The sequence below is a fragment of the Eucalyptus grandis genome, chromosome 7, assembly GCF_016545825.1.
Source record: "Eucalyptus grandis isolate ANBG69807.140 chromosome 7, ASM1654582v1, whole genome shotgun sequence".
NCBI classification, from domain to species: domain Eukaryota; kingdom Viridiplantae; phylum Streptophyta; class Magnoliopsida; order Myrtales; family Myrtaceae; genus Eucalyptus; species Eucalyptus grandis.
The window spans coordinates 7,877,684-7,901,399 of record NC_052618.1 but is presented as its reverse complement, the minus strand read 5'-3'; the positions used below and the strand labels follow the sequence as shown (position 1 = coordinate 7,901,399).

The 23,716-nt window shown below is 37.5% G+C and overlaps 1 protein-coding gene across 2 annotated transcripts; it reads right to left on the bottom strand.

Annotated features, from left to right (window-relative positions):
* Positions 1-5,075: 5,075 nt before the first annotated feature.
* On the bottom strand, positions 5,076-22,583 carry LOC104452595. 2 transcript variants are annotated; one of them, XM_039318147.1, is made up of 9 exons: positions 19,822-22,583; positions 16,196-16,784; positions 16,025-16,089; positions 12,067-12,771; positions 8,112-8,192; positions 7,840-7,899; positions 6,721-7,770; positions 6,293-6,538; positions 5,076-6,199 (listed from the first exon to the last, which is right to left on the bottom strand). In XM_039318147.1, exons 1-9 carry the CDS (start codon positions 22,552-22,554, stop codon positions 5,303-5,305), a joined length of 6,426 nt encoding a protein of 2,141 aa, XP_039174081.1. In that variant the 5' UTR covers positions 22,555-22,583; the 3' UTR covers positions 5,076-5,302. The 2 variants fall into 2 exon arrangements, with proteins under 2 accessions (XP_039174081.1, XP_039174082.1); XM_039318148.1 differs by having other exon boundaries at positions 6,721-7,764.
* Positions 22,584-23,716: the final 1,133 nt, after the last annotated feature.

The following is a 23,716-nucleotide window of genomic DNA, read 5'->3' as shown; positions in this document are numbered from 1 at the left end:
CATAGCACCATCGATTGATCATTCACCACAAACAGAGACATTGGACAGCATGCCCACTGCTTCGTCCAACATTCAGGACGTATCTGCTACTCAAGCAGAAAACAATGCTGCAGAAATTTCTTCACTTCCACCACCAACGGATCCTCCAAGACGTACGAAGAGAGCCACGAGACCACCGACGTGGACTAAAGACTATGTCTGTGCTTCTCTTAATGGACCAGGTATTAACTATCCAACATCTTCTTATGTTTCATTTGAAAGACTTTCATCGGACCATAAATGCTGCATTAGTCGTATATCCGATGAAAAGGAACCATCTGATTATGATGAGGCATCCAAAGATCCACGGTGGCAAACGGCGATGGCAGCAGAATTAGAGGCATTGGCCGATAATCAAACATGGGAGATAGTTGATCTTCCTCGGGATCGGAAGTCCATAGGATGCAAATGGGTCTACAAAATTAAATACAAAGCGGATGGATCCATTGAACGATACAAAGCTCGATTGGTGGCAAAAGGGTATACACAACGCGAAGGCTTCGACTACAATGAAACCTTTTCTCCAGTCGCCAAGGATGTCACTGTTCGATCATTCTTGTCTGTTGCAGCAATCCATGATTGGTCGTTACACCAAATGGACGTCCACAACGCTTTTCTTCATGGTGATCTGGATGAAGAAATTTACATGGACATTCCTCAGGGCTTATGGAGACAGGGGGAGGATAAAGTATGTCATCTACGTAAGTCCCTCTATGGACTGAAACAAGCTTCCAGACAATGGTATGCTAAGTTTGCCAAGGCTCTCACCAATGCCAACTTCAAACAATCAAAGTATGATTATGCCTTGTTTACATGGACCAAAGGTACGTCATCTATCTACTTGATGATTTATGTAGATGACATTCTTATCATGGGAAACGATGAAGCTGCAGTAGAAAGTCTTAAAAAGTACTTGCATACCGCTTTTCATATAAAGGATCTGGGAGCACCAAAATATTTTCTTGGGATTGAGATCGCAAGATCTCACCAAGGGATTTCTCTCAGTCAGAGGAAGTTTGTATTAGAAATTGTATCGGAGGCCGGGTTATCAGGGTGCAAACCAGCTGTCATTCCAATCGAACAGAACGTCAGGTTAACTACAGCAGATCATGCCGGGGGAACATTTCAGGATGATCCTATACTATAGGATCCGACGGGTTATCAGAAACTCGTTAGAAAACTTATATACCTGACTATGACCAGGCCCGACATATCATATGCGGTGCAAAATCTGAGTCAATTCATGCACAAACCGAAAGAATCTCACATGAATGCTGCTTTGAAGGTGGTCAAGTATTTGAAAGGATGTCCAGGACTCGGAATATTTTTATCTAGAAAATGCAACATGGAAATGACAGCATACTTGTGATGCGGACTATGCAACATGTCCTATGAGTCGAAGATCCATAACCGGCTTCTGTATCAAGCTTGGAGATTCCCTTCTCTCATGGAAAACCAAGAAACAAGCAACAGTTTCTCTATCATCAGCTGAAGCAGAATATCGGGCTATGGCAAAACCACATGTGAAGTCGTATGGATACGAGGATTGCTCTGATCTTGGAGTACTATTGAAAGGTCCGACAAGGTTATATTGCGACAACGAATCGGCCTTGAAGCTTGCAGCGAATCTCGTAATGCACGAGAGAACTAAACACATAGAGGTGGACTGTCATTTCACTCGGGAGAAGATTCAAGAAGGAACAATTGAGACAAAGGGGATTGGAACTGTTGAATAGCCTGCGGATGTGTTTACCAAGGCGTTAAGTCAAAGACAGCATGCATATCTATTGAGCAAGCTGGGTGTCTTGGACATTTACAAGCCACCAGCTTGAGGGGGAGTGTTAGAAGATATGCAGAAGATCCTCGGATATTAATTGATCCGATTTTGATTTTATAGAATCAATCTAAAACTAGATTGATATGTGAGATATTTCATTACCTTTTTTAATGTACACATTGTATTATAACTATTCGTCGATGTACATTGTCGATACACAGTGAAATATACATAAAAGAATTTCTCCCAAATCTCTTCCACTTTTCCTCCTCCAAATCTTGCTTCGACCCTTGCTTCAACTTCTGACAAAATCTTCAAAGGTATACTACATCGATGAATGTTGTCCCACTTAAAATACTAAAAAGTGGCGGTTTGCTTTTTCGAATAACCTTGAAAGTGATTATTACCTGATTTGTATATGTGCGTGTTTAGGCTATCTTTGAAACGAATTCTCATCTTAATTGAGGTTTAAGCGAGTCACTCACTCCATTATTATTAAATATTTTCAGGCCCGTTGTATGAAGAATTGTCGTATACGGTTGGGATCTCGATAGACTAAGACGCGGGTGTACCTAGTGTCACTTTTGATTGGCCTCGTCGTTAGTGAAGTTTAGATTAACCATGACCATGCTTTGAGATGGTCGATAGAAAGTGACCATAGAAAGACTTATAATTATTAAATTTCCTAAGACTAATAAGTGGATAAATAAATGTGCTACTTTTAAAAATTGTCTTTTGTGCTTTGCTATCCCTAATCTTTGCTGATTGACTGGGTGGTCATATGAATTGCTTTCACATGCGTTTAATCGAAAGAGAAAAAAATGAAGTAGTAACATGATTTGAGACGTTGCAATTTAATAGACCATTAAAAGATGTTTGCGCACTCAGGGTTCGAAACGTGACAAAAAAAAAACTTCATCTCCTCAATCAAGGTAAATCCACTGGCATTTGCTTTTATGGAAATTGTTACTAATTTATCTTAAATTCTTTTGGCCCCCCAAATTGAAAAAATTCGTATCCTAATTGCTACGCTAAACTATCAAGCGGTGTCTTATACCATAACGTGATCCTGGGATTTCAACTCGTTATAATCCGAGTCATATACATGACGTGTACGTAATAAACAAAATTTTCATAAATATTGTTTCCTTTAGAAAATAATGGTCATCATGGAGTTAATCTCTTTTCTCCAGCAACTAATATGAACCATACGGCTAATTTTCAACGACATAAAGCATTCTACGGTTCATTTTAAATGGCATGAGCATTTTCTATAATATAGTGTATGTACATTGTTGGATTATCCTAGTTGCTATGATAATATTACTGACAACCATTGAAAAGAGGTCGACAGGATTGTCAATTTGCAGTGGTTGTAATGTAATTAACCCTACATATTGCTATAAATAACAACACCCAACCATCTAACCCAATCTTACCCGCTAATGTTCTGTCAACAGTTCAATTCGAGTCAGATTTCTACGAAACCCAAACCGAAGTATGAAGTCTGTGTGTCCATCATGACCCAACCCAAACCAGCCCGACTAGAACCCAAACCAAAATCTCGGGCTGGGTCGGGCAGGACAGGTTTTCATGTTTTTTCCCTTTGGGTTTTGTGGGTTCTCACGGGGTACGCTTAGAGCAAGTCCAGCAAGAACATTTTTGGTTGATTGGGTATTTATTAAACCGCACGTCACTTTGACTACGACTAGATTGCTTGTGCCGAAATCAACTTGTGTCCAAGGGCTTTTAAACTCGGACACTACACTCAAACCGCAAGCTTCACCATCTTTAACACCTGATCAGCAGTACGAGCAGATTGAGGGTGCTGTTGACCATTTTATGCTCTCCACACCTGAAAGATGCAACTGTTCGATGCTCTAATTTGAGGAAGCAAGGATGAATACTACCACCTCTAGAGTAGCATTCATTTTCATCTGAACATCCCAATTGACCGAAAAGCACACCCAGAAGAGATACGCTCGAAATTTTCTTGGAAGCGTAAGAAATATGTAGAGGAAGAGCTCTATCTCATAATTCCGTCGAAATCTTTTAGCCTATTCAAGATGGCCAATGTAAAGAGATTAAGTCAAATCTGAAAACATATGGAGACAAACGAACTAAATTATGCCAATCCACCTTGAAACTCCTCTTCCTCATAACACCCCAAGCAGTAGATCAATGTACCAGCAGAAGTAGCGGAGCATTTAACCATATAATCCACTGAAGAATCTGGTATTATAGTACCACCAAGAGAAGCTTCAGTAGCTATTATCATCTGATCGGGCATGAGACCAATGCCATCAGGACTCACGGTAACCTCAGACACCAATATGTAAATTAGAACCAAAGATCTTTCAAGAATTGCAAATGGCATAATCCACCAGTCTAAACCGAACCATGAACTAAATTTGCAGGTTTAACAAATACCCATCTCATCATCAAGAGAAACCAATATCGAGTGCGGCTCCATGGTTGAAGTTGACAACCCTATATTAAATTTTCAATGAAAGGGAGAGCTATTTATGCCACATTAAAGTCAAAATGTATGCAGCTCTTCATACTTGAAGTGGACTTTCTAGAGTTTGTGATTCACGTTAAAGGCTTTTGAAGAGCAGAGCCTCATCATTTTCTGCTGTCTCTACAATTCTCAGCACATTGAATTGAGCTTGATGACACTGCTTCATAAGTGGGGTTGTCAACCTGTCTTACAAACACAAGATGGAGAGTTCCAAGTATCCAGAGCCTGACAAACTCCATAAATGCTTCCTCCGTCATGAATGTAATTGTACATTACAACACCACTGCAGTTAATTCACACACATATTAAGTGCAAGAATAATGATTCACAAGTACATATTAAGTGCAACCTGCATTTGAGATTACACTTCAAAGACTTCCAATTTGCTGCCCTACGTGATATAGTAGCATCCACATTACAAAGGTTTTACTGCACTTAATTCACATTACAAAGATTTCCAATTTGCATGTGAGAAAGCAGCAAATACAATTGACATTAGAAAGGGTTCCGTTCTCCGTTTCGCTGCCCTACATGATATAGTGGCATCCAGCTACTTAGAGGGCACAGAGGCTCCAAAGCGCTCTACATGCACAAGCACACAAACACATAAACATGCTCGCATGAAGAATCTAACCTCGAAATAAACACATCGACTCATTCAAGCATCTACACGACGTGATTCCACCCTATGCATGTCTTAGAAAGAGAACAATAAACGCATGATTATCAATATTGAGCTTGGGAATCAACAGCAGAGTCATACTAATACGGGAATGTTAATCAACATATCCAGACATTTGGTTGCTCAACAGATGAAATCGCGAAAAAAGAGGAAGAGAGAACAAATGCCCCGAATTTTTCCTACTACCCGGACAAAAAAGACCCAAATTTTTCACGTCGGGTCGGGTTTTTTTGGAGACACCCCTAATTCGCGATAAATGCGACCAACGACATATTTGAATGCCCTACATATCTTGCGTCAAGCCAGGATCGACGTAGAGATCGATTAAGTTAGAGTGAAGCAAAGGCAACTCTTTGAGAAGGGTGCAATGTAGCAAATCGAGAGTCTGAAGACTTGAAATGAACTGGATTTCTGATGGAAGGCTGGATATACGTGAACCACGAAGCCTCAGTTCTCTGAGATGATGTAGTTTCGAAATACCACTCGGAATGGCTCCCTCCAAATTCCTGCACCAGGAGGCGTGGACTTCTTCAAGGTTAATCAACTCTCCAACGTCACGAGGAAATTCTCTTATGAAACAAGAATCCATTTTCAGCACTTTCAGACTCCGCAGATTTTTAGTCGAATCGGGCAGTTTTAAAATACCCGAACTTGAAATATCCAACTCTACTAATGATTCTTTTAATTTGCCAATCGTCTCTGGAAGCTTTTCTAGCCCACGACAATTCCTCAAAGACAAGCGTCTAAGTTCCCCCAAGTCTCCAATTGACTCTGGGAGTTCAAGAATTTTCGCGTCATCCAAAACCAGCACTGACAGAGCTTTAAGTTGACAAACTGAACCAGGAACACCAGCCAATGAGAAGCAATTAGCGGCACTAAGAATTTGCAGTTGAACCAATTTGCCTATCGACTCAGGAAGTTCTCGAATGGAAGTACCATCAATCAGGAGCTCTCTCAAAGCAATCATCCCATCCATTTTCACTGGCAGCATGCTAAGTTCAGAGCAGAATGTCAAATTAAGGGTAACCAAGAGCTTCGAATCATTAATTGAAGGATCTAAATGAACCAATCGAGAACATCGTTCAAGAATCAGTATCTCCAAATTTGGGCAACAAGAGAAGTTGGGGGTAACTAATAAGTCTGCACAACCTGTAAAATTCAAGACTTTCAAATGCTCCATCTGCAAAACAGAGAAAGAAAATTCAGACGCCGTATAATTCCCAACGTACATAAGGACCAACACACACACAACAACAAATGAGCTATAAACCACCTTAATTCCTTTCCAACATCCCCAGGATTCATTAACCTTACTCCATGAAAGATCAAGAACAACTAGGTTCTCTAAATGAAAGTCGATTGCTTTAATATCCCGAGGGCACCCTTGCCAGTGAAGCCACCGAACGCTCAATAAGGCACCTGCAAATTTTCCACCAATATTGGCATGACCTAAGCTGAGAAATGTTGTGTTCGGCGGGATCTCAAAGCCTGCCACTTCATTGTTATGTTGGTCAGTTCCCTGGACAATGAACCACAAAAGTCAAGTAGAGAAACATTTCAAACTCATCAGACGGTGAAATAATTACTATGGATGCCCAACCAGCCGTGAGGTAAAAAAAAAAAGGCTTCATACATGAAACCTATTCAAAGAAAATCGAAGAAAAAATTAGGGCCTGCATGCTACTCTTTTTTCCGACATACCATTATCCTCTTCTCCGGGTCCTGGGTTATGACAGGAACGTAGGATCCAACACATGTTCCTGGATCATGTAAACCTTCGAAAATAATCTTCCTGGCAAGGCATCTTAGAATGCTGTGCATGCCTATTTTATTTTCTTCTATTTTTATTAAGGACATACGAAAAAGGACCTCAATCTCATCATGGGGACGTTCATAATAATGCCACATATATGAGGCAATCCTAAAATCCACATCCGGGAGAAAACATGCAATATCAAGATACATCTGCTTTTTCTTTTGATCTAATGCTTCATAAATTATGGTTAAAAACTTCCAATAATCTTCCTGAAATTGTTGTATGAGACCTTCGAATTTAATCCATTCTTCTTGTCCTTTACCGTGCAGAAAAGAACCAATAACTTTGGCCAGAAGTGGAAGTCCCTCCACAGCCTTGACTATTTTCATTGCAATTTGAAAGTAAGGCTGTTGTACATAACGCCTTTCCCTTGCATAAGGCTGCTGTACATAACTCCTTTCCCTTGCATACTTCCAGAAAAGGTCGAAAGCTCGATTATCATCCATCGGACTAACAACATATTCATGAGCCAACTTTCGATCAACATACCCTTGAAGAATGCTTCTTTGTTTTGAGGTGATAATTATTCTACTTCCAGAACCAAACCAATCAAGCTTAGCTCCTACAAACTCCTTGAGGAGGGACCTACTTTCCACATCATCGAGAACAATGAGAACTTTCATATTCCTAAATATTTCTTTGAAAAATCGTACTTCCTTGAAAGCAGAAGCAACCTCATACTCTCTTTTCAAAATATCACAGATCAACTTGGTACGAAGATGCTGAAGACCACCAGGGTGCATGATCGTTTCTTCAATCTCTGCAAGAAAACTGCAAGCATCAAACTCAAGGGAAATTTCGTTGTATACGGTCTTGGCAAGAGCAGTCTTTCCAATGCCATCTCTCCCATGGATTCCAACAATTTGTACACCTGTTTCTCCCATGTCCAATAAGCTAATTATTTTTTGTACTTGACTGTCTTCAAGCTCCTTCTCCTATAAAGGTACTTAAGTTTAGGAGAATGTAACTTTAATAGAGAGAAGAAGAGAAGTGAAGAAATATACGGAGGTACTGTAAGTTCCAGATGGTAATGCCATTCTCCGTAACATGTGCTTCGAATGTGCCTGCCAATCAAATCATATCCCATGTTAGTCGGGATGTTGTAACTAATATTTAGCTGACAGAGTAGATAATGAAGTTCCTCCAATGCAATCATTTACTCCGTGCTTCCCGTCTAAGCTTAAGACGGGGCAGTAAACCTATTGTCTTCATTATGAAAGAATCTTGAAGTAAATCTGGCTTCCTGACCATCAAAAGCTTAAACTGACTAACATACCTGGTTTCTTATTCTTTGGACTCTGAAAAGGAAGCACAGAAAGGTTACTACTGACCTTATCAGGGGCCATCTCCAGGTTGCCTGCGTAATAAGTCAAGAGTTTCCCTTGAGAACTTGATTAAAGATGCATGATCTACTATGGATAAAAGTTAGTCCCACGGCATGAGGAAGAAAACACCAACATAACTTGACCGATCCCATTTCACACTGCTTCCGCAAAACGCCAGCACAGAAAATCATCAGCCATCTAGAAAGTTAACATTTTTTTGACACGTCAATGACAGCCTATCGTAAACAGTAAAATTAACAAAATGCCAAAACCAATCAAAGATGGTATCCTGAAGTTAAAAGGGATGCTTTAGGTTTCTCTGTGAAAGTAGAAATGGACATATCAAACTTCCTTCTCATAGTGTAAACTATAGACCATAGCAGTAGAGAGGAAGCTCTCACTTTCCAGTAACCATGAGAGCTACGATATTCTTTACTAGTTATAATTTACAAATGCTATTTTGCAAGTTTCCTGTCCTGCAGAAAGAGTTTCTATTCTGGCATGTCATCTCTTTGTGGTTTTATTGCTTAGACAACATTTCTCTATTGATTATCCAATCCCACTATTTCTATCTTCATTTATAGAAATCCGGTGAAGATTTTACCATCTGTTCAGTTTTTCCCCTAATTCCAACGATCCTTCCTCAAACAAAGTGCACGGCATTATCAGCTAGATCGTCTTACCCATTGTAATATGCTTCATGGCACGATAGCATTTAAATGTCTCGAAGCAATGAATTGAGACTACTAGAAGAATTCACCACTTTATCAACAATTTAATATAGTCAGCTTAACACCAGTCGACCAATAAAAAGAAAGTGAAGAACCATAATAAGTTTGCCAGTCCTCTAATATGCTGAACCATCAGAAGTGGCAGGGAAGCTGGTTGGCCATAAGCTAAAGGTGGCAGCTGCATAAGGCTGGTGATGGGGGATGCGAAATGTGACTTAGTTGTTTCAGAAGAAAATGATGGGATTCAGACAATTCAAGTAGAATAGCATTCCAAGAGATGTTTTTGCAATCATTTGGCAGGTACTACAAAAGAGTCAATGATAATAGACAGATATATCTAAAGGTATTGCTGTATTAAATAGTCAAATCTGATGAATTGCTGCCCCAATTAACATACAACTACAGACACTTTCGATCACTGATATCATGAAATTAACAAGTACCGGCCATTACTTTGTACAATCAAACGAACACATCAGTATTGTGGTGTCTGAAATCACATTCACCAAAAAGCAAGCTATTTATATTCCAATAGGCTATGCTGGATGATTTTGATGACATAAAGAACAACCAATTCTATTATAAACATAGAAATTGGATCAATGGAGTTTTATAAAGAAACAACCAAATCTATTGGAAACATAGAAATTGGATGGAATGGAGCTTTGTTGTTGATCCATATCATGACATAACTCCTTTCGCTCCTGCTACTCTTGATATTAATCAGAAACAGAATATAATTAATAGTCCCACTTACCCTACCATTAATGTACTTTGGACAATACTCATACCAATTTATCTAGGATGTTAATTTCAACGCAATTAATAATATCAGTCAATAAGCTAAATCTGCCCATCTAAATTTATTAGGTTTTTTTCATTATTTTTTTTGGTAAAGAGTTTTTTTCATTTATTATTCATTATGTAGTTGCAAAATGTTCATTGTACAAATTTTTCAGTTGTATCTAATTTTTTTAGAATTATTTATTGTGTGTTCGCACATATAAAGCTTAACAATAAATCAATTCTACATTCTTTACATTATTTAAAAAAAAAAAAAACTGATATCTGATGTGGTACTTTAGCTATGTTGATAACAATCACCAAAGTAATGCAAATCCCAGTTAAGCTTTTAATTTAATTTAATTTTTTGGTTAATTTATTGACTAGTTGCATATTTCATTTTCACATAGTCTTCCTAGTTTGAAAAACTAAGCAATTATCAACATTAGTAATCATTGATAACAAAATCATTAAAAGACCTTCTCTATTTAATTATTATAAAAAATTATTAATTACTAAGTAATTATTAATCTAGTTATATATTCATTTTCACATAGTCCTCGTAGATTGCCAAACTAAGCAATTATCAACATTAGTAATCATTCAAAACAAAATTATAATAGACCTTCTCTATCCAGTGATACTTGCATTGTCATACCCCGTAGTATGAAATGAATACATAACTCCTAATTACTTTAAGATTATCATATTAGTAGCCAGAAGTAAGCTTCAGTTAACAAAAACTAATTAAATCTGTACTATAATCTACAAAATTTCATGAATGACACCCCGGGCTGGATTTATAGGTTGTACCTTATAGCCCTTTTAACCTAGGTTTTAGCAAAACTTGTTATCTCGTCTTTAAGTTTCTCCGCCTGCCATTCTTTGAAAATATTAACTAATAATTCTTAAAGTTTTGTTTCCTGTGATCAAACTAAATCCCTTATCCAATCCCTTAGAATGGTCTTAATAACTCAGAGACTAGATCTTTACTCAATGAATTAATAATAATAATAATAAGGATTATGTTCAAAAGTGTTGATGATTATCTGACAAATTCGAAAATGACACGACTTGATATGAACATAATATACGTAAATTTGTAACAAAATAAAAAAAATATATATATGGTTTTGTCCAATGAACATGAATTGCTAGCTAGATGGTTTTTTATTTTATTTTTATTTTGATAGAAGGTACTTATATTTAGTTACATTTGGAATAAAGATGCTAAGTGGAAGCTTTAGAATGCTTAAAGTACTTCTCTCAATAACCTATACACCTACCCAACAAGCAGAAGATGACAGACTCCTTTGCATGATTCCTCTTTCTTTAATTACTAGGTAATTAGCAGCATTCTAGTGCGTTTGCACGGGCATGGAATTTTTCATTTTTGTAAAATCAGAATATGTTTTAATAAAAATAATTGATTAAATTGTATCTCATTTATTATGAATCTCCCTTTTTGAAGAAAAAAATCTAAATTCTTAACTTGTATTATGTAAAACATAGGGATTTGATAACATTAAAAAGTTCTTAATTGTCATTGTTATATGATGTAGTGTGATTTTTTATGTAAAATATAACATTATTGTAATAATGAGAGAAAATTACAAAACTCATCAAAAGAAACATATAATAGGAAGAGTTACATTGTTAATTTGCAATGCTAAAACTCATTAAAACCAATGGTCTCAAACGAGGCAACCACCTATGAGAATGAGGACTTCGCGTTGGAAGCAAGATGAGTGGAAAGTACAAGGAGAGGTTCAATTGCAAGGAGAACAATCTTAAATTAAAAGTTTAAGTGATGGTCATTATGGATATAAATGAAGAATACTCTGTATTAAATATTTACATAAATTTTCAAGTGAGGTGCTGATTTGGTGATGAGGTGGAAACAACAGCACATTTAAAAAATTAGCCACGTGTCTTGCACATCAATAATTTGCTGGAAATTTCGGATTTTATTTGTCAAAGTGCATAAATTATAAAGAAATTAAAATTATTGCCTTAGGTGATTAAGCAAAAGTTCAATGACTATTACAAAATCTTTTACTATATAGTTACCCCATAATTTTGAGAGTTAACAACTGAGTTCATTGAAGATTAATTATCCAACTTTTGTATGTATAGTGACTGTACTTCAAATTCTCCATTTCGATTTAAAATCATGATATAGTAATTCTACTTTGACTTGTCCAGATTTTATGGTGCCGTGATTATGTTGAATGTAATCAATTTTAACCAAAAGGGGGGCTTCGGCGACAATGCTTTGTCTCCAGTATAACTATTTATTTGTTAATTTTAATTATTTAGCTGGTTGGACTAATAATCAATCATCACTTCCAATATTTACCATCGAAGCAAAACATATAATCTTTGACTGTACCTTTTCTATCAAGAAGAGAGGCTGTTTATCAAGTGGCATATCATTCTCAAGGTGCGATGCAAGTATCTCCAATTTGTCACAGCCACGCACCACCAAGGTCTTCAACATCGGCCAATGTAAAGCATGCTTTCCAGTGTAGATGCACTTCAACTCTATTAGATGCTCAAGCTTGAGGGAGGTTAAGTTTGGGAACACAAACCTAGGAACTAGTCCTTCCTCCTTCTCAATTAGTTCCACAATGCCACATTCACTGATGTCCAACTCCTCAAGTTGGGTTAGATGCATTGCTACTGAGGCAGGAAATAGAGAGGTGAGGCTCTCGCATCCAGAAACGATAATAAAATGGAGACACTGGAATTTGACTCGACTATGAAGTTCCTTATCCCATACACACTTTAGCTTTGGTAATCCATCTAACTGTAGCCTTTTTAATGGCAAATGAGCAACAAGATGTCCGTCTAGAGGATTCAGTGGCTGAAGTTTGAAAACAACTTCAAGCAAAGCACATGATCCTACCCTCAAACTTTCCAAGCTCCTGAGCTGTCCAAGAATACGAGAAGGAAAAATGTTCAATAGCTTATTGCATCTCCACACCTCAAGCGATTTTAGGTTGTGCAAAGAATCCGCAGCAACTTGATCATTCCATAATATCTCAATATTATCCATGCCATCGATGTATAATGTCTTCAAGCTAGGAAATGCAACCTGTGGGTATTCGCTCACAAAATTAATGATTCTAATAGATTAAAAGTTCATGAAGTTCCATTACATATAGAAGAGCTTGCTTGAGGAAGAGTGTCAACATTAGAAAGAAAACAATGGAGAGATTGAGATTAAAAAGACGACTAATCATTCATCAAAAGGTGCAATACAGAAGTAGCTGCTTGCACTATCCTTGAAATCAAATCATTAGTTTCTTAATTGTCTTAAAGAAAAATTACGAGATGCAATGAAACACATGGAAGAAGCGGTGGTCCCATCAATCTTGGTCTATTGATTGTGGTCATCTTATTTGATGATTGCATCCTCATCTTGTAAAGATCATACGAAAGATTTGATAGACTGCACAAGTCTCCCCATTTTTGTAAGGACGGTTCAAAAGGCAAAATGAAATTTTTTTAAAACAAAAAAGACAATATTCCTTACTCGTGGTGGGCCTTAATTTTCGCATGGTTGGTTGTGTTGTTTCTCCACGATAACTATTCTACTCAATAAAGTAATCGCGGCCGATTTGTCCATATTAGCAATTTTCCTTTTTTTCATTTTACTAAAAGTAGTTTCATGTTTCATTTTGGACAAGTCTAGCTTCAAAATTAGTGTATTAATCGCCATATTGTCTTTGTTAGCCCATTAGGTTTCTATTGATTTTACTAATTTGCTAAAATTAAACATGTGCGATACAAATAATATTTGTATATTACTATTTATAATCTTTAATATCTCTAAAATATAAGTGAAATACATCAAGGACATCATCACTTCTGGCTAAAGTCAATATCAAATACTTTTATTCAATATTATATCACTCTAAAGCAAGAAAAATGTCAAGCTAAAACAAAACAATGAAAAACGGAATTGCTTGGGTCAAAATGAACAAATTCTTCCTTATATCATGTTACTCTCGAAAGAACTCTAAATAGGTCATACAAATAATTAAGTCCATTTGAAGGGCCCATTTAGTTAAGTCAAAGTGGATCCGTTTGTAAACTTCTCTATTTCATTTTCTATTGAAACATCCTTTCACCATCCACTCAAGAAGCTAGATGAGTCGACTAAAATAGTTAAACCGCAAAAACTTAATGAACGTATGATGAAATTGAAAATTGTTATTATGGTTTTCGGGTTATCAACAGATCACTCGATTTCATTATTACAGCTCGATTGGTTCGATGATACGAGCAAAAGCGTTACCTCGAACGAGGGGCGCTTTGCACGAATTAAAGTTTATAAATCGATCGAATTTGATGGGTCATCATCTAGAACTCATGCAAAGCTCTACCCCTAGCATAAATTCTATGTGGTGGCAAAGTTTCAAATCAATGTTTCGAGCCATCAAGCATCTCTCTTTCCCTCGTGGACCACCACATCAAGAAGAAAGACCTAACCTGACACGGCATAAAAAACATCCTTACTTTGCCACACAGCAAAAGCTTTCTATAAGAAAAAAAATCCAATGCAACGCAAAGCCTTACCAGGGCCCACCGCCCATCCTACCATTCTGCTAATGGCCTCCTGCCACGTCATAGAAACCCCCAACTTTCAAAACAGTGAGTCCCCCCCTACGTGAGCGACAATCCCGTAAAGTGGAGCCATCGACACCAGTCGATTAGCGCCATTAAAGCGCGCTAGGGCCTACACGATGCAGTGGCTGAGATTGCGTCTGTGGCTCGCAAGCTACCTGGGATCACGTAGTCTCGCGGAGCAACGGAACAGTAGCCCAGGGGTTGCCTTAAATTCACTAACGTTGACGTGTCGACCACCCCCCACCAACTGGGTCGACAAACCGGAGCCCAACACAGTGCCCGCATCCAAAAAAATGGTCGAGCAACGAGCAAAAACTAATTGCGCAATTTGGCGTTTAAGACAGAATCGAGGCTTAGGGGTATGATTAATCTGAAAGCAAGAGCTCCCTTCCATCGGGAAAAAAAAAATTGTACAAAAAAAAAAAAAAAGATCAAGTGTAAATGAAGCCAAGTGAGTGTAATTGTACATGCCCATGAGAACTATTAAATTTTATATATATAAAAAAAATAAAAATTGAAAGGGCTGACAATTTATAATACGAATTAACATATTCGTAAATGATTATCTAACAAATTCGAAAATGACACGAATTGATATTAACATAATATATGTAAAGTTGTAGCAAAATTAACAAAAATACAGTGTTGTCCAATGAACATAAATTGCCAGCTAGTCGATTATTTGATTTTTATTTTGATACAAAGTACTTATATTTAGTTATGTTTGGAAGAAAGATGCTAATTGTCAATGTCACATGGCATAGTGTGATTTTATATATAATATAACATTGTTGTAATTTTGAGAGAATACAAAATTCATCAAAAGAAATATATAATAGGAAGGGTTACATTGCTAAATCGCAATGCTAAAACTCATTAAGACCCATGGTCTTGAACAAGGCAATCACCTATGAAAAAGAGGAATTCTCGTTGGAAGCAAGATGAGTGGAAAGTACAAGAAAAGTAGAACGATCATCTTGCAAATTAAAAGTTTTTAGTGACTAATAAATATTTATAGTAGATTTTCCAGTGAGGTGATGATTCAGTAGTGAAGTGGAAACAGTAGCCCATTTAGAAAATTAGCCACATGTCTTCCACATCAATAGGTCGCCGGAAAATTCCATACTTTTTTGTCAAAGTGCGTAAATTATAAAGAAATGAAAATTTATTGTCTTAGGTGATCAAGTAAAAGTTGCAGTGACTATATTACAAATTTTTTTATTATATAGTTAACGATTGAGCTCATTGAAGATTAATTATCCAACTTTTGTATATATGGTAACTCTACTTTAAATTCTTCATTTAAATTTAAAATCACAATTTGAATAGTAACTCTACTTTGACTTCTCCAGATTTCACGGTGCAGTGATTATGTGGAACGTAATCAATTTTAACCAAAGGGGAGTTTGGCAATTATGCTTTGTCTCCGGTACAACTATTTAATTGTTACTTTTAATTAATTAGCTGGCTGGCATAATATTTATTTATATGTATATATCTTTTTTTTTTCTAATTTCTTAATAATTTGACGTGATTGATCCAACTCTTATTGGTGTGAATTGAAACTTGCCAATTATTTGTTGTGGCATGTGGCAACTCGAAATGCATGGCATGTAAACTTCTAAAGTCCTACAACACATAAAATTGATGGCAAGCATTTTACTCTATCAGATTTTTGTTATATTTAAGATTATGATATAGCGTTAATCACATACCTCTTGACTGAAGAGGATAGTGGAGCGGGATTTGATGCGGTCCTCACCTCGAGCTTCCGATGTACCTGTCATCAAGTTTTCATTAGATGAAAAGAATGGCATCTTTTGCATGGCAAGGATAAATTAATCTAAGAAGGTCTTGAATGATGAAACCAAAAAAATTGATCTTACACTTTCTGTAAGAGAAGCACGTTAAACTTTCCAAATATGTAAGTCGTAAAATGGTCAACATCGGGAATACTAGAATATCCGATGTTTCTATGCTCAACCCTTCTTCCTCCATTATGATCACCTCCATCTTCTTGCAATCATGTACCTCTAGTTCTCTCAATTGTGCAAGATATTGAACCATGGATGGGAAAAACATAAACTTGAGATTGTTACAATCATGCACTCGTACTTTCTTCAAATTGTGGAGTCTCACAATTCCACATGGATTCTTGTTCCATATGCGCCTCAAGCCTAGCAATCCTCTTATACGGATGGTGTTTAGCTCAGAGAGAGTCTCGATATTTGCATTGGTGCTTAGTCCGTCAAGGTCAAAAATTTCTTGCAACGAAATACAAGCTTCTACTATTAAAGTGTGTAACTTGTGTAGTTTTACTAGTGACTTGGAATTGATAACTTTTGAGAGAGAATTGCACAACGAGACCTCAAGAAATTGGAGATTGCTCAGCCCTAATGGAGATTCATCGCTCCATATATTTTCCAGATTGGGAAGTCCGGCCATCATCAAGGACTCCAAGGATGGGATTGACACCTAGTGGATAGACCCATCAGCATTAGTACTTTCAATTACAAAACACAGGCAAAAATCTTACATGCTATATCAGGTTATTCAAATGGTCGTGAAAGAAACTTCATGAACTTTGGGAAAAAATTTTCATTTACAAAAATCTGTGATAAAAGAAAGCTGATTTACAATCTGGAAAGGTATTTTATGACCGCAAAAGACAACTAACAAACTTCATTTTTATTTACAATATACTCGTGGGTGTTATTACAAGCAATTTACTAACAATAAGGGAAATTATGGTCATCAAGAAATAGCAATCATTCCTTTTGATAACGACTACAAAAATTAGCGATCCATTGAGGAAAAGGAAGTACATTCAAGGTAAATCACTTCCTATAAGATAAACTAATTTCTCTTAGGTTATGTTACTATTTTGACAATATATTGTTCATTTCATGGGATGATTCCTACTATCTCACAATGGAGATTAATACAATGAAACAAAATTAAAAATTAAAAAACTATAGAATGACCATGATTACGAAAGACATAGGCAATTTACTAACAAAGGAAAATATATCATTGCAATAAGTGATCAAACAAGCGAGATTGCAATCACAAGAAGTAAATTACTATGCTATAAGACTTAATTACAAAAGGTTTAGTTTACTACCTACCTAAAGAAATTTAGCAATTTTGAAAAGTAATTTATTACTTCACAAGGGAAAATTACTATTATAAAAGGTTAGGCTATGTAAGTAACTTCGTTTTTTTTTTTCCCTTCCCGAGCCACCTACCTAAGCCTACTTGGGCTTATCTAGACATAATCAATTTAATAATTTATGCGTGAAATATTATAATTTATTCAATAAAATTCAATAAAATTTACACGAGGAGTTTCTCTTTTATAATTATCCTATAATTTGTATCTTCTCACGAATGTAATACCTTCAATCCTTAATGTTAACTATTCGGGTGTTGATAGTCTACTACGATCCTTACACTTATCGTCTATGGCTCACAACAATAGTTAACACACAGCACGGCACCTTATTTTCTCTCTTCTTTTTTTCTTTTTTCTTTTTCATTTTACCAAATCCTCGTTCTCTCTTTCTTCACATCACAGAAAAATCAACTTCAGAGAGGCATGACCAAGGCCCATAGCAGCGGCAAGCTTGTTTGTCACGCTGAGTTCGTGAGAGAAACAGATAGAGATAGAATTTGCCTGGTCCGCAAGGGAGATGAAGGATCGCGATGAGCAAGTCGACGGCGGCAGTAAGCCGATCTGATTCTCAGCCCTTCAGCGCGTGGCGAGTAGGGAGTGAGAGAAGACGCAGTCCCTCTCGCGATGCTGAACAACTTTCAGATGGGGGGAGAGGGGGCCCACGAAAAGGAGAAAAGCATGATGACACGTATCGGTGTCGTAGCACAGTAGGCCGCAAACGCCCATACTCAAACTTCCTTTTTATACTTCGCAAATCTACCATGGCAACTTAAATTTCCTCGAATCTTTATTACGTCATTATAATAGGGCAATCATGTCTAGTCAACTAAAAGGCTTTAAGAAATTTTTGTTGTACAAAACGGCCGTGCGTTTTCCTTAATTACTGCTTATCCATAGTTTACTTCTCTTTACTAACAATAATCAATTTAATCAACCATACATAAACGGCCTCAATTTCATTTAAATGCCATTAATTATTGTTGTGATGATCTAAATTATCAACTTCATATTTATAAATTCTCAATTACATAGTGTTTGAGACAATTTTCTAAGTCCGATTTCTAAGAAATAAAGGTTTATTATACATAATCATTTAATTAATTTTTTATGCATGTTACAGTCTACTATATATTAATTGCCATTTCATACGCTCGAGCCTTGACTATATGTTGGAAGGTGCTTCAAACCAATCATTCGCTTGAAAATCATTTTGTTTTAATCTTTCACAAATCAAGACCATGATTTTGACCATAATGAAGGAATAGCGCACATAAAGTAGTTTAGAAATGAGCAAAAAAAACTTAATTACAAGAATTAATTAATAGAATTAAGCCAAAATTTTGAGTAAATAAAGCGGGAAAATGACAATGATTGACTTCATACGGTTGACTTCTCCAAAATAAAAATGAGGAAGCAATAACACGGTTGACTTCATGAAAAAGGCAAAACACCTAGTAGGCTTTCAAGTGTATCCCAAGCATATAAAACAATCATAGGAAAGGCTAATTTTTTTTTCTTTATGCATATAGCATTCCCAGTTAACTATTTAAAAAGACCATTGGATGATAACATTACATAGCTATGCGCAATATGCCATAATTTATATAACCAAATTTTGGAAGTAAATGTGTACCGCTTAAGATCTTCACGGGGAATTGCATGTAGTTTTTGCAAAGCTGCCTACGACTACGAGATATTAGCATACGTTTAATATTTATGTTTGTTATGCCCAAAGTGCTTATAAATATATGAACACGCATGAAATTGTGTACTTTTATACTAATAGGATCTATGCAATGACTAAGTGCTTATTAAAAGACACAATATGGAAATGACGTGCATCAATTAGGTTCGCATCGTTGCTACTATTTGAAAGCCCAATCCCCATGCTCTTTCTTAGTATTGAATTTTACCTAAGTCGCCTAGATATTATATTTTATAGATAATAATAGAGTTAGATAACTAAATTCAGGAAATCCATTTTACAAGATTATGAAATGACGTTATTGTGGAATCATTCTAATGCCAAAATTTCCTTCAATGTTGCTCTGTAAAACCCTATTAATATAGGTATACTTGCAACATGTAAGTTGAAAATAACTCAGATCCTATCCCAAACTAAATTTACATGGATTCCATTCTATTAGTTGGGCTTCTACACAGTGAAGAGAAATAGAAGATTGCTTTAACTAATTACAGCAAAGGCATGATTGGACAAGGTAATTGGGAAGAAAATGAACTGAAAGAAAACAGAATAAGGATTAAAATCTACAGTACTTCTAATTAGCAACTCAACAAAAGATTAATAGATGGTATATTCTTTTGATTGAAAGTTACCTGTTGCCTGTTGAAGAAAGCAACTTGAGTGCCAACTTGGTCTTTTGATGCAATACTTGAAGGAGCTGTCTTGGGGGTGAAAAAATTCTTGATATTTGGCAAATGACGCAATTCCAATACATGCAAATTACGCAATTCAACTTTGCCACAATCATCAACTTCTACAATCCCCCGCATTAAGGGGCACCACATAGCTTGGATCTCTTCAAGCCATGGAAGTTCTCTCAATAACAAAAGAGGAAACAAAACTTCCATCTTGTCGCAACTTTCGACCCGTATTACTTTTAATGCACTAAAGGACTCATTGGAGATGTGGTTGTTGCATATCTTCTCCAAGTTGATGAGATTATCGAGAATTAAAGACTCCAGCGTCTTAAAATCTGTAAGGGATGGTGATTGCAAGGCATAATGGATGGAGGAACTATTCTCCACGTGCAGATGCTTTAATTTTGGGAAGCCTTCTTGGGATAACACGCAGATACTTTGCTCAATTCCGTTTAATCCATCTAAAAATAGATCATCAGTTTTGCCTAAGAGAGTTTGTATGCATCCTTTATGAAGAATATCACTTGTTGGATCCAACTTAAGCTTCAATGTGCTTGATCCTTTGTCACTTTGCCGGCGCCCCACATTACCTATTTTGATTTTGTAATTGGTTAATTTCTTGACGTTTAGATCCTTTGGGAGCACATTCGGATCAAGAATGGACACATGCAAAGTGTGGAGATTCTTCATGTTATCCAACTCAATAAGCCTAGCATTAGTTGGTGAAGTTTGCTCCACAGCATTCCATCGATCAAAGCTATTCTCCATAAACAACTCCTCTAATTTCATCAAGTTTCCAAGCACACCTGGCTCAATTATCTTAAGTAGTGTGCAATGGTTTAAGTCTAACAACCTCAGCTCTACCAATTGTCCAATTTCTTCTGGCAATCGTTGAATATCGGAATTCACAAAGCTAAGAATCTGTAGCCCTTTTAGCTTGCCAATCATGGCTACATCCTCTAATGAACAACCATCAAGACATAGAGTGTGTAAGTTCACCAAGAACTGAAACGGCGAAGGTGAACTAGTGAGACACACCTGAGAAAGATGTAAGACCGTGAGTTTTTTCATAGAGTTAAAATATGAATTTGGGACCGTAAGAGATTCATTGTTCGTGAATAGCAAAAAGATCTGCATTTCGGGGCAATCTAATTCTTCGGGAAGCTCCTTCATGTCAACATAGGGAAAACATACTGCTGTACAACTTCTGAGCTTGTTCTTCGGCAACTCTATTACTAACTTACCATTATCTTTCAACACGAGAAAAGGGTCATCTCTTGAAGCAACCGAGGCAACAAATCCACGAACCAAGTCATGTATCTTGAAATCATCAACATCTTCATTGTCTCCTAACAAAAGGGACGCTGCTTTCAATTTTCGGATCAATGTGTTTAACCTATTTCTAATTTCTTCCATGGTGCTATCTTCTCGAAATAACCTCAAACCCACGCCATACCTCACCAAGTTTTCAAGAGAGGGCTTAGAGACACCATAAACAACACAAAGTCGTAATAATAACTTCAACTCCTTGCTATCCTCCCCTCTGAGACGATCATAACTCAACCGTAGCGTCTCATTTATCATCCCACCGATTCCTTTATTTGAAAACATCTCGATTTGTATCAAAACATCCTCCCATTCAAAAAATTGAGCATCTTTACAAATATTCGCCATTGCAATAATTAGGAAAGGCAAACCTCCGCATCTGTGGAGTGCTATATCCACCAAGGATTTGAACGGATCATTATGAACTTTTTCTCCCACCGTCTTCTCAAACAATTCTTCTGCCTCTTCCTTCTGCAACCCATCAAGGTGGAAGGGCTTGTCGCAGCCCATTTCCCTTCGCAAGACATCTCGATCTCTCGATGTCAACAATAACTTGCATCCGATGACTTTGTTGTCATGTCCGCAAGGAATGCCGACTAATTTCAAATCCAGCCCCTTCCACAAGTTGTCCAGTATTATGAGGACCTTCTTGCTGTTACTCTCCTCCTCTTTCAGCCTCCCGTGCAGAAGTTCCGCTCGCCTGCTGATAGTCTTTCTTTCCTGGATTTTAGTAAGGCCTAAGGCATCCGCAATCTCTTCTTGAATCATCATGATGTCTGGATTTTTTGATACGTTGGCCTTAGCAACCCAATCATACGACTTCTCTTTTCTTATTCTCTTTTCAGTGTCAGCCAATAGCGTGGACTTGCCGACCCCGCCCATCCCGTAAATCCCAACCACGCTATTGTTGTTATCGGCAAGAGCGGCCATGATCTCCTGCATGATCAATTCTCTGGATTTGAAGATATCGTCATCCTTAAGCTTAATTGACGTCGAGGCAAAAGAAGAAGAGGCCGTCACGATGGTCGACTGGACGACATCTTTGTCCTCTCTCCTGGCCGGAGTCGAAACAGTAACATTCCCTAGAGCAAGACCATTGAAGGAGACATCCTTGATTTGACTGTGTTCTTGACCGAGTAGCTGAATGCCCTCGATCTTGTGCCTGGCTAACCTGCTGAACTCATAGCGGCAACTGGGTTCGGGAAGACTCCCATAGCAGCAAGTCTTGGTTGCCTTTTCGAAGTCGTCCAATAAGTCTCGCGCCTCATTCAAGGCCTTGTCAGCATTTGCCTGCCACTGCGTGACATAACTGTAGACATTTTGACCATTGTTTCTGGCCGCTTCCACGGCATTTTGGACCATCTCAGCCTTGTATGCCAGCTTCCCGACTTCTTTCTGAAGATCCCGAGCGTAGCTCTTGGAGGACATAACGTATTCGAAATGACGCGAGATGGGAAAAAACACATTGAAGGTCGAGGCAAAAGTAGAAGAGGCCGTCACGATGGTCGACTGGACGACATCTTTGTCCTCTCTCCTGGCCGGAGTCGAAGCAGTAACATTCCCTAGAGCAAGACCATTGAAGGAGACATCCTTGATTTGACTGTGTTCTTGACCGAGTAGCTGAATGCCCTCGATCTTGTGCCTGGCTAACTTGCTGAACTGATAGCGGCAACTGGGTTCGGGAAGACTCCCATAGCAGCAAGTCTTGGTTGCCTTTTCAAAGTCGTCCAATAAGTCTCGCGCCTCATTCAAGGCCTTGTCAGCATTTGCCTGCCACTGCGTGACATAACTGTAGACATTTTGACCATTGTTTCTGGCCGCTTCCACGGCATTTTGGACCATCTCAGCCTTGTATGCCAGCTTCCCGACTTCTTTCTGAAGATCCCGGGCGTAGCTCTTGGAGGACGTAACGTATCCGAAATGACGCGAGATGGGAACAACCACACACTTCAAGTCATCCGATGCAATAGAAATGACAGGATCAATTGACATTTTTTTCTTTTTGTTGGAGAAACAAAGAGCGAGCAAAGAGAGAGAGAGAGAGAGAGAGAGAGAATATGATGAAAAGGAGAAGAAGATACTGAAGAAGAAAGGTTGTGCCGAGGTGAAGAAAGAGGGAAACAGAGTAAGAATGATGAGAGATGAAGAGGGCTAAGAGATTTGACTGCTAAAAAGGATGAAGGAAGGGAAGATAAGGGAAGAGCAATCAATTTAAGCAGAAAAGAGCTCGGTAACTTAACCTTGGTTAAGACCTTGACTAAACATCAGTTACTTCCTTGGGTAGCTCAAAACTACATAACAGTTTGCTCGAAGTGGAAACTGGCAAAAATAAAAATTAAATTAGACGGTTCCTGGTCGCCATCAGTCATGTCTGAGCCTCCCTTGCTAATGCACAAATTGAATTTTCTTTTTGTTCGAATGCTCAAATTGATTACGCATGAGAAAATTGCAAAAGTAACGAAAGCTCCGCCCACATATAGTAACAAAAGACCAGCTGTCAATATTAAAAAACAAAAAAGAAGAA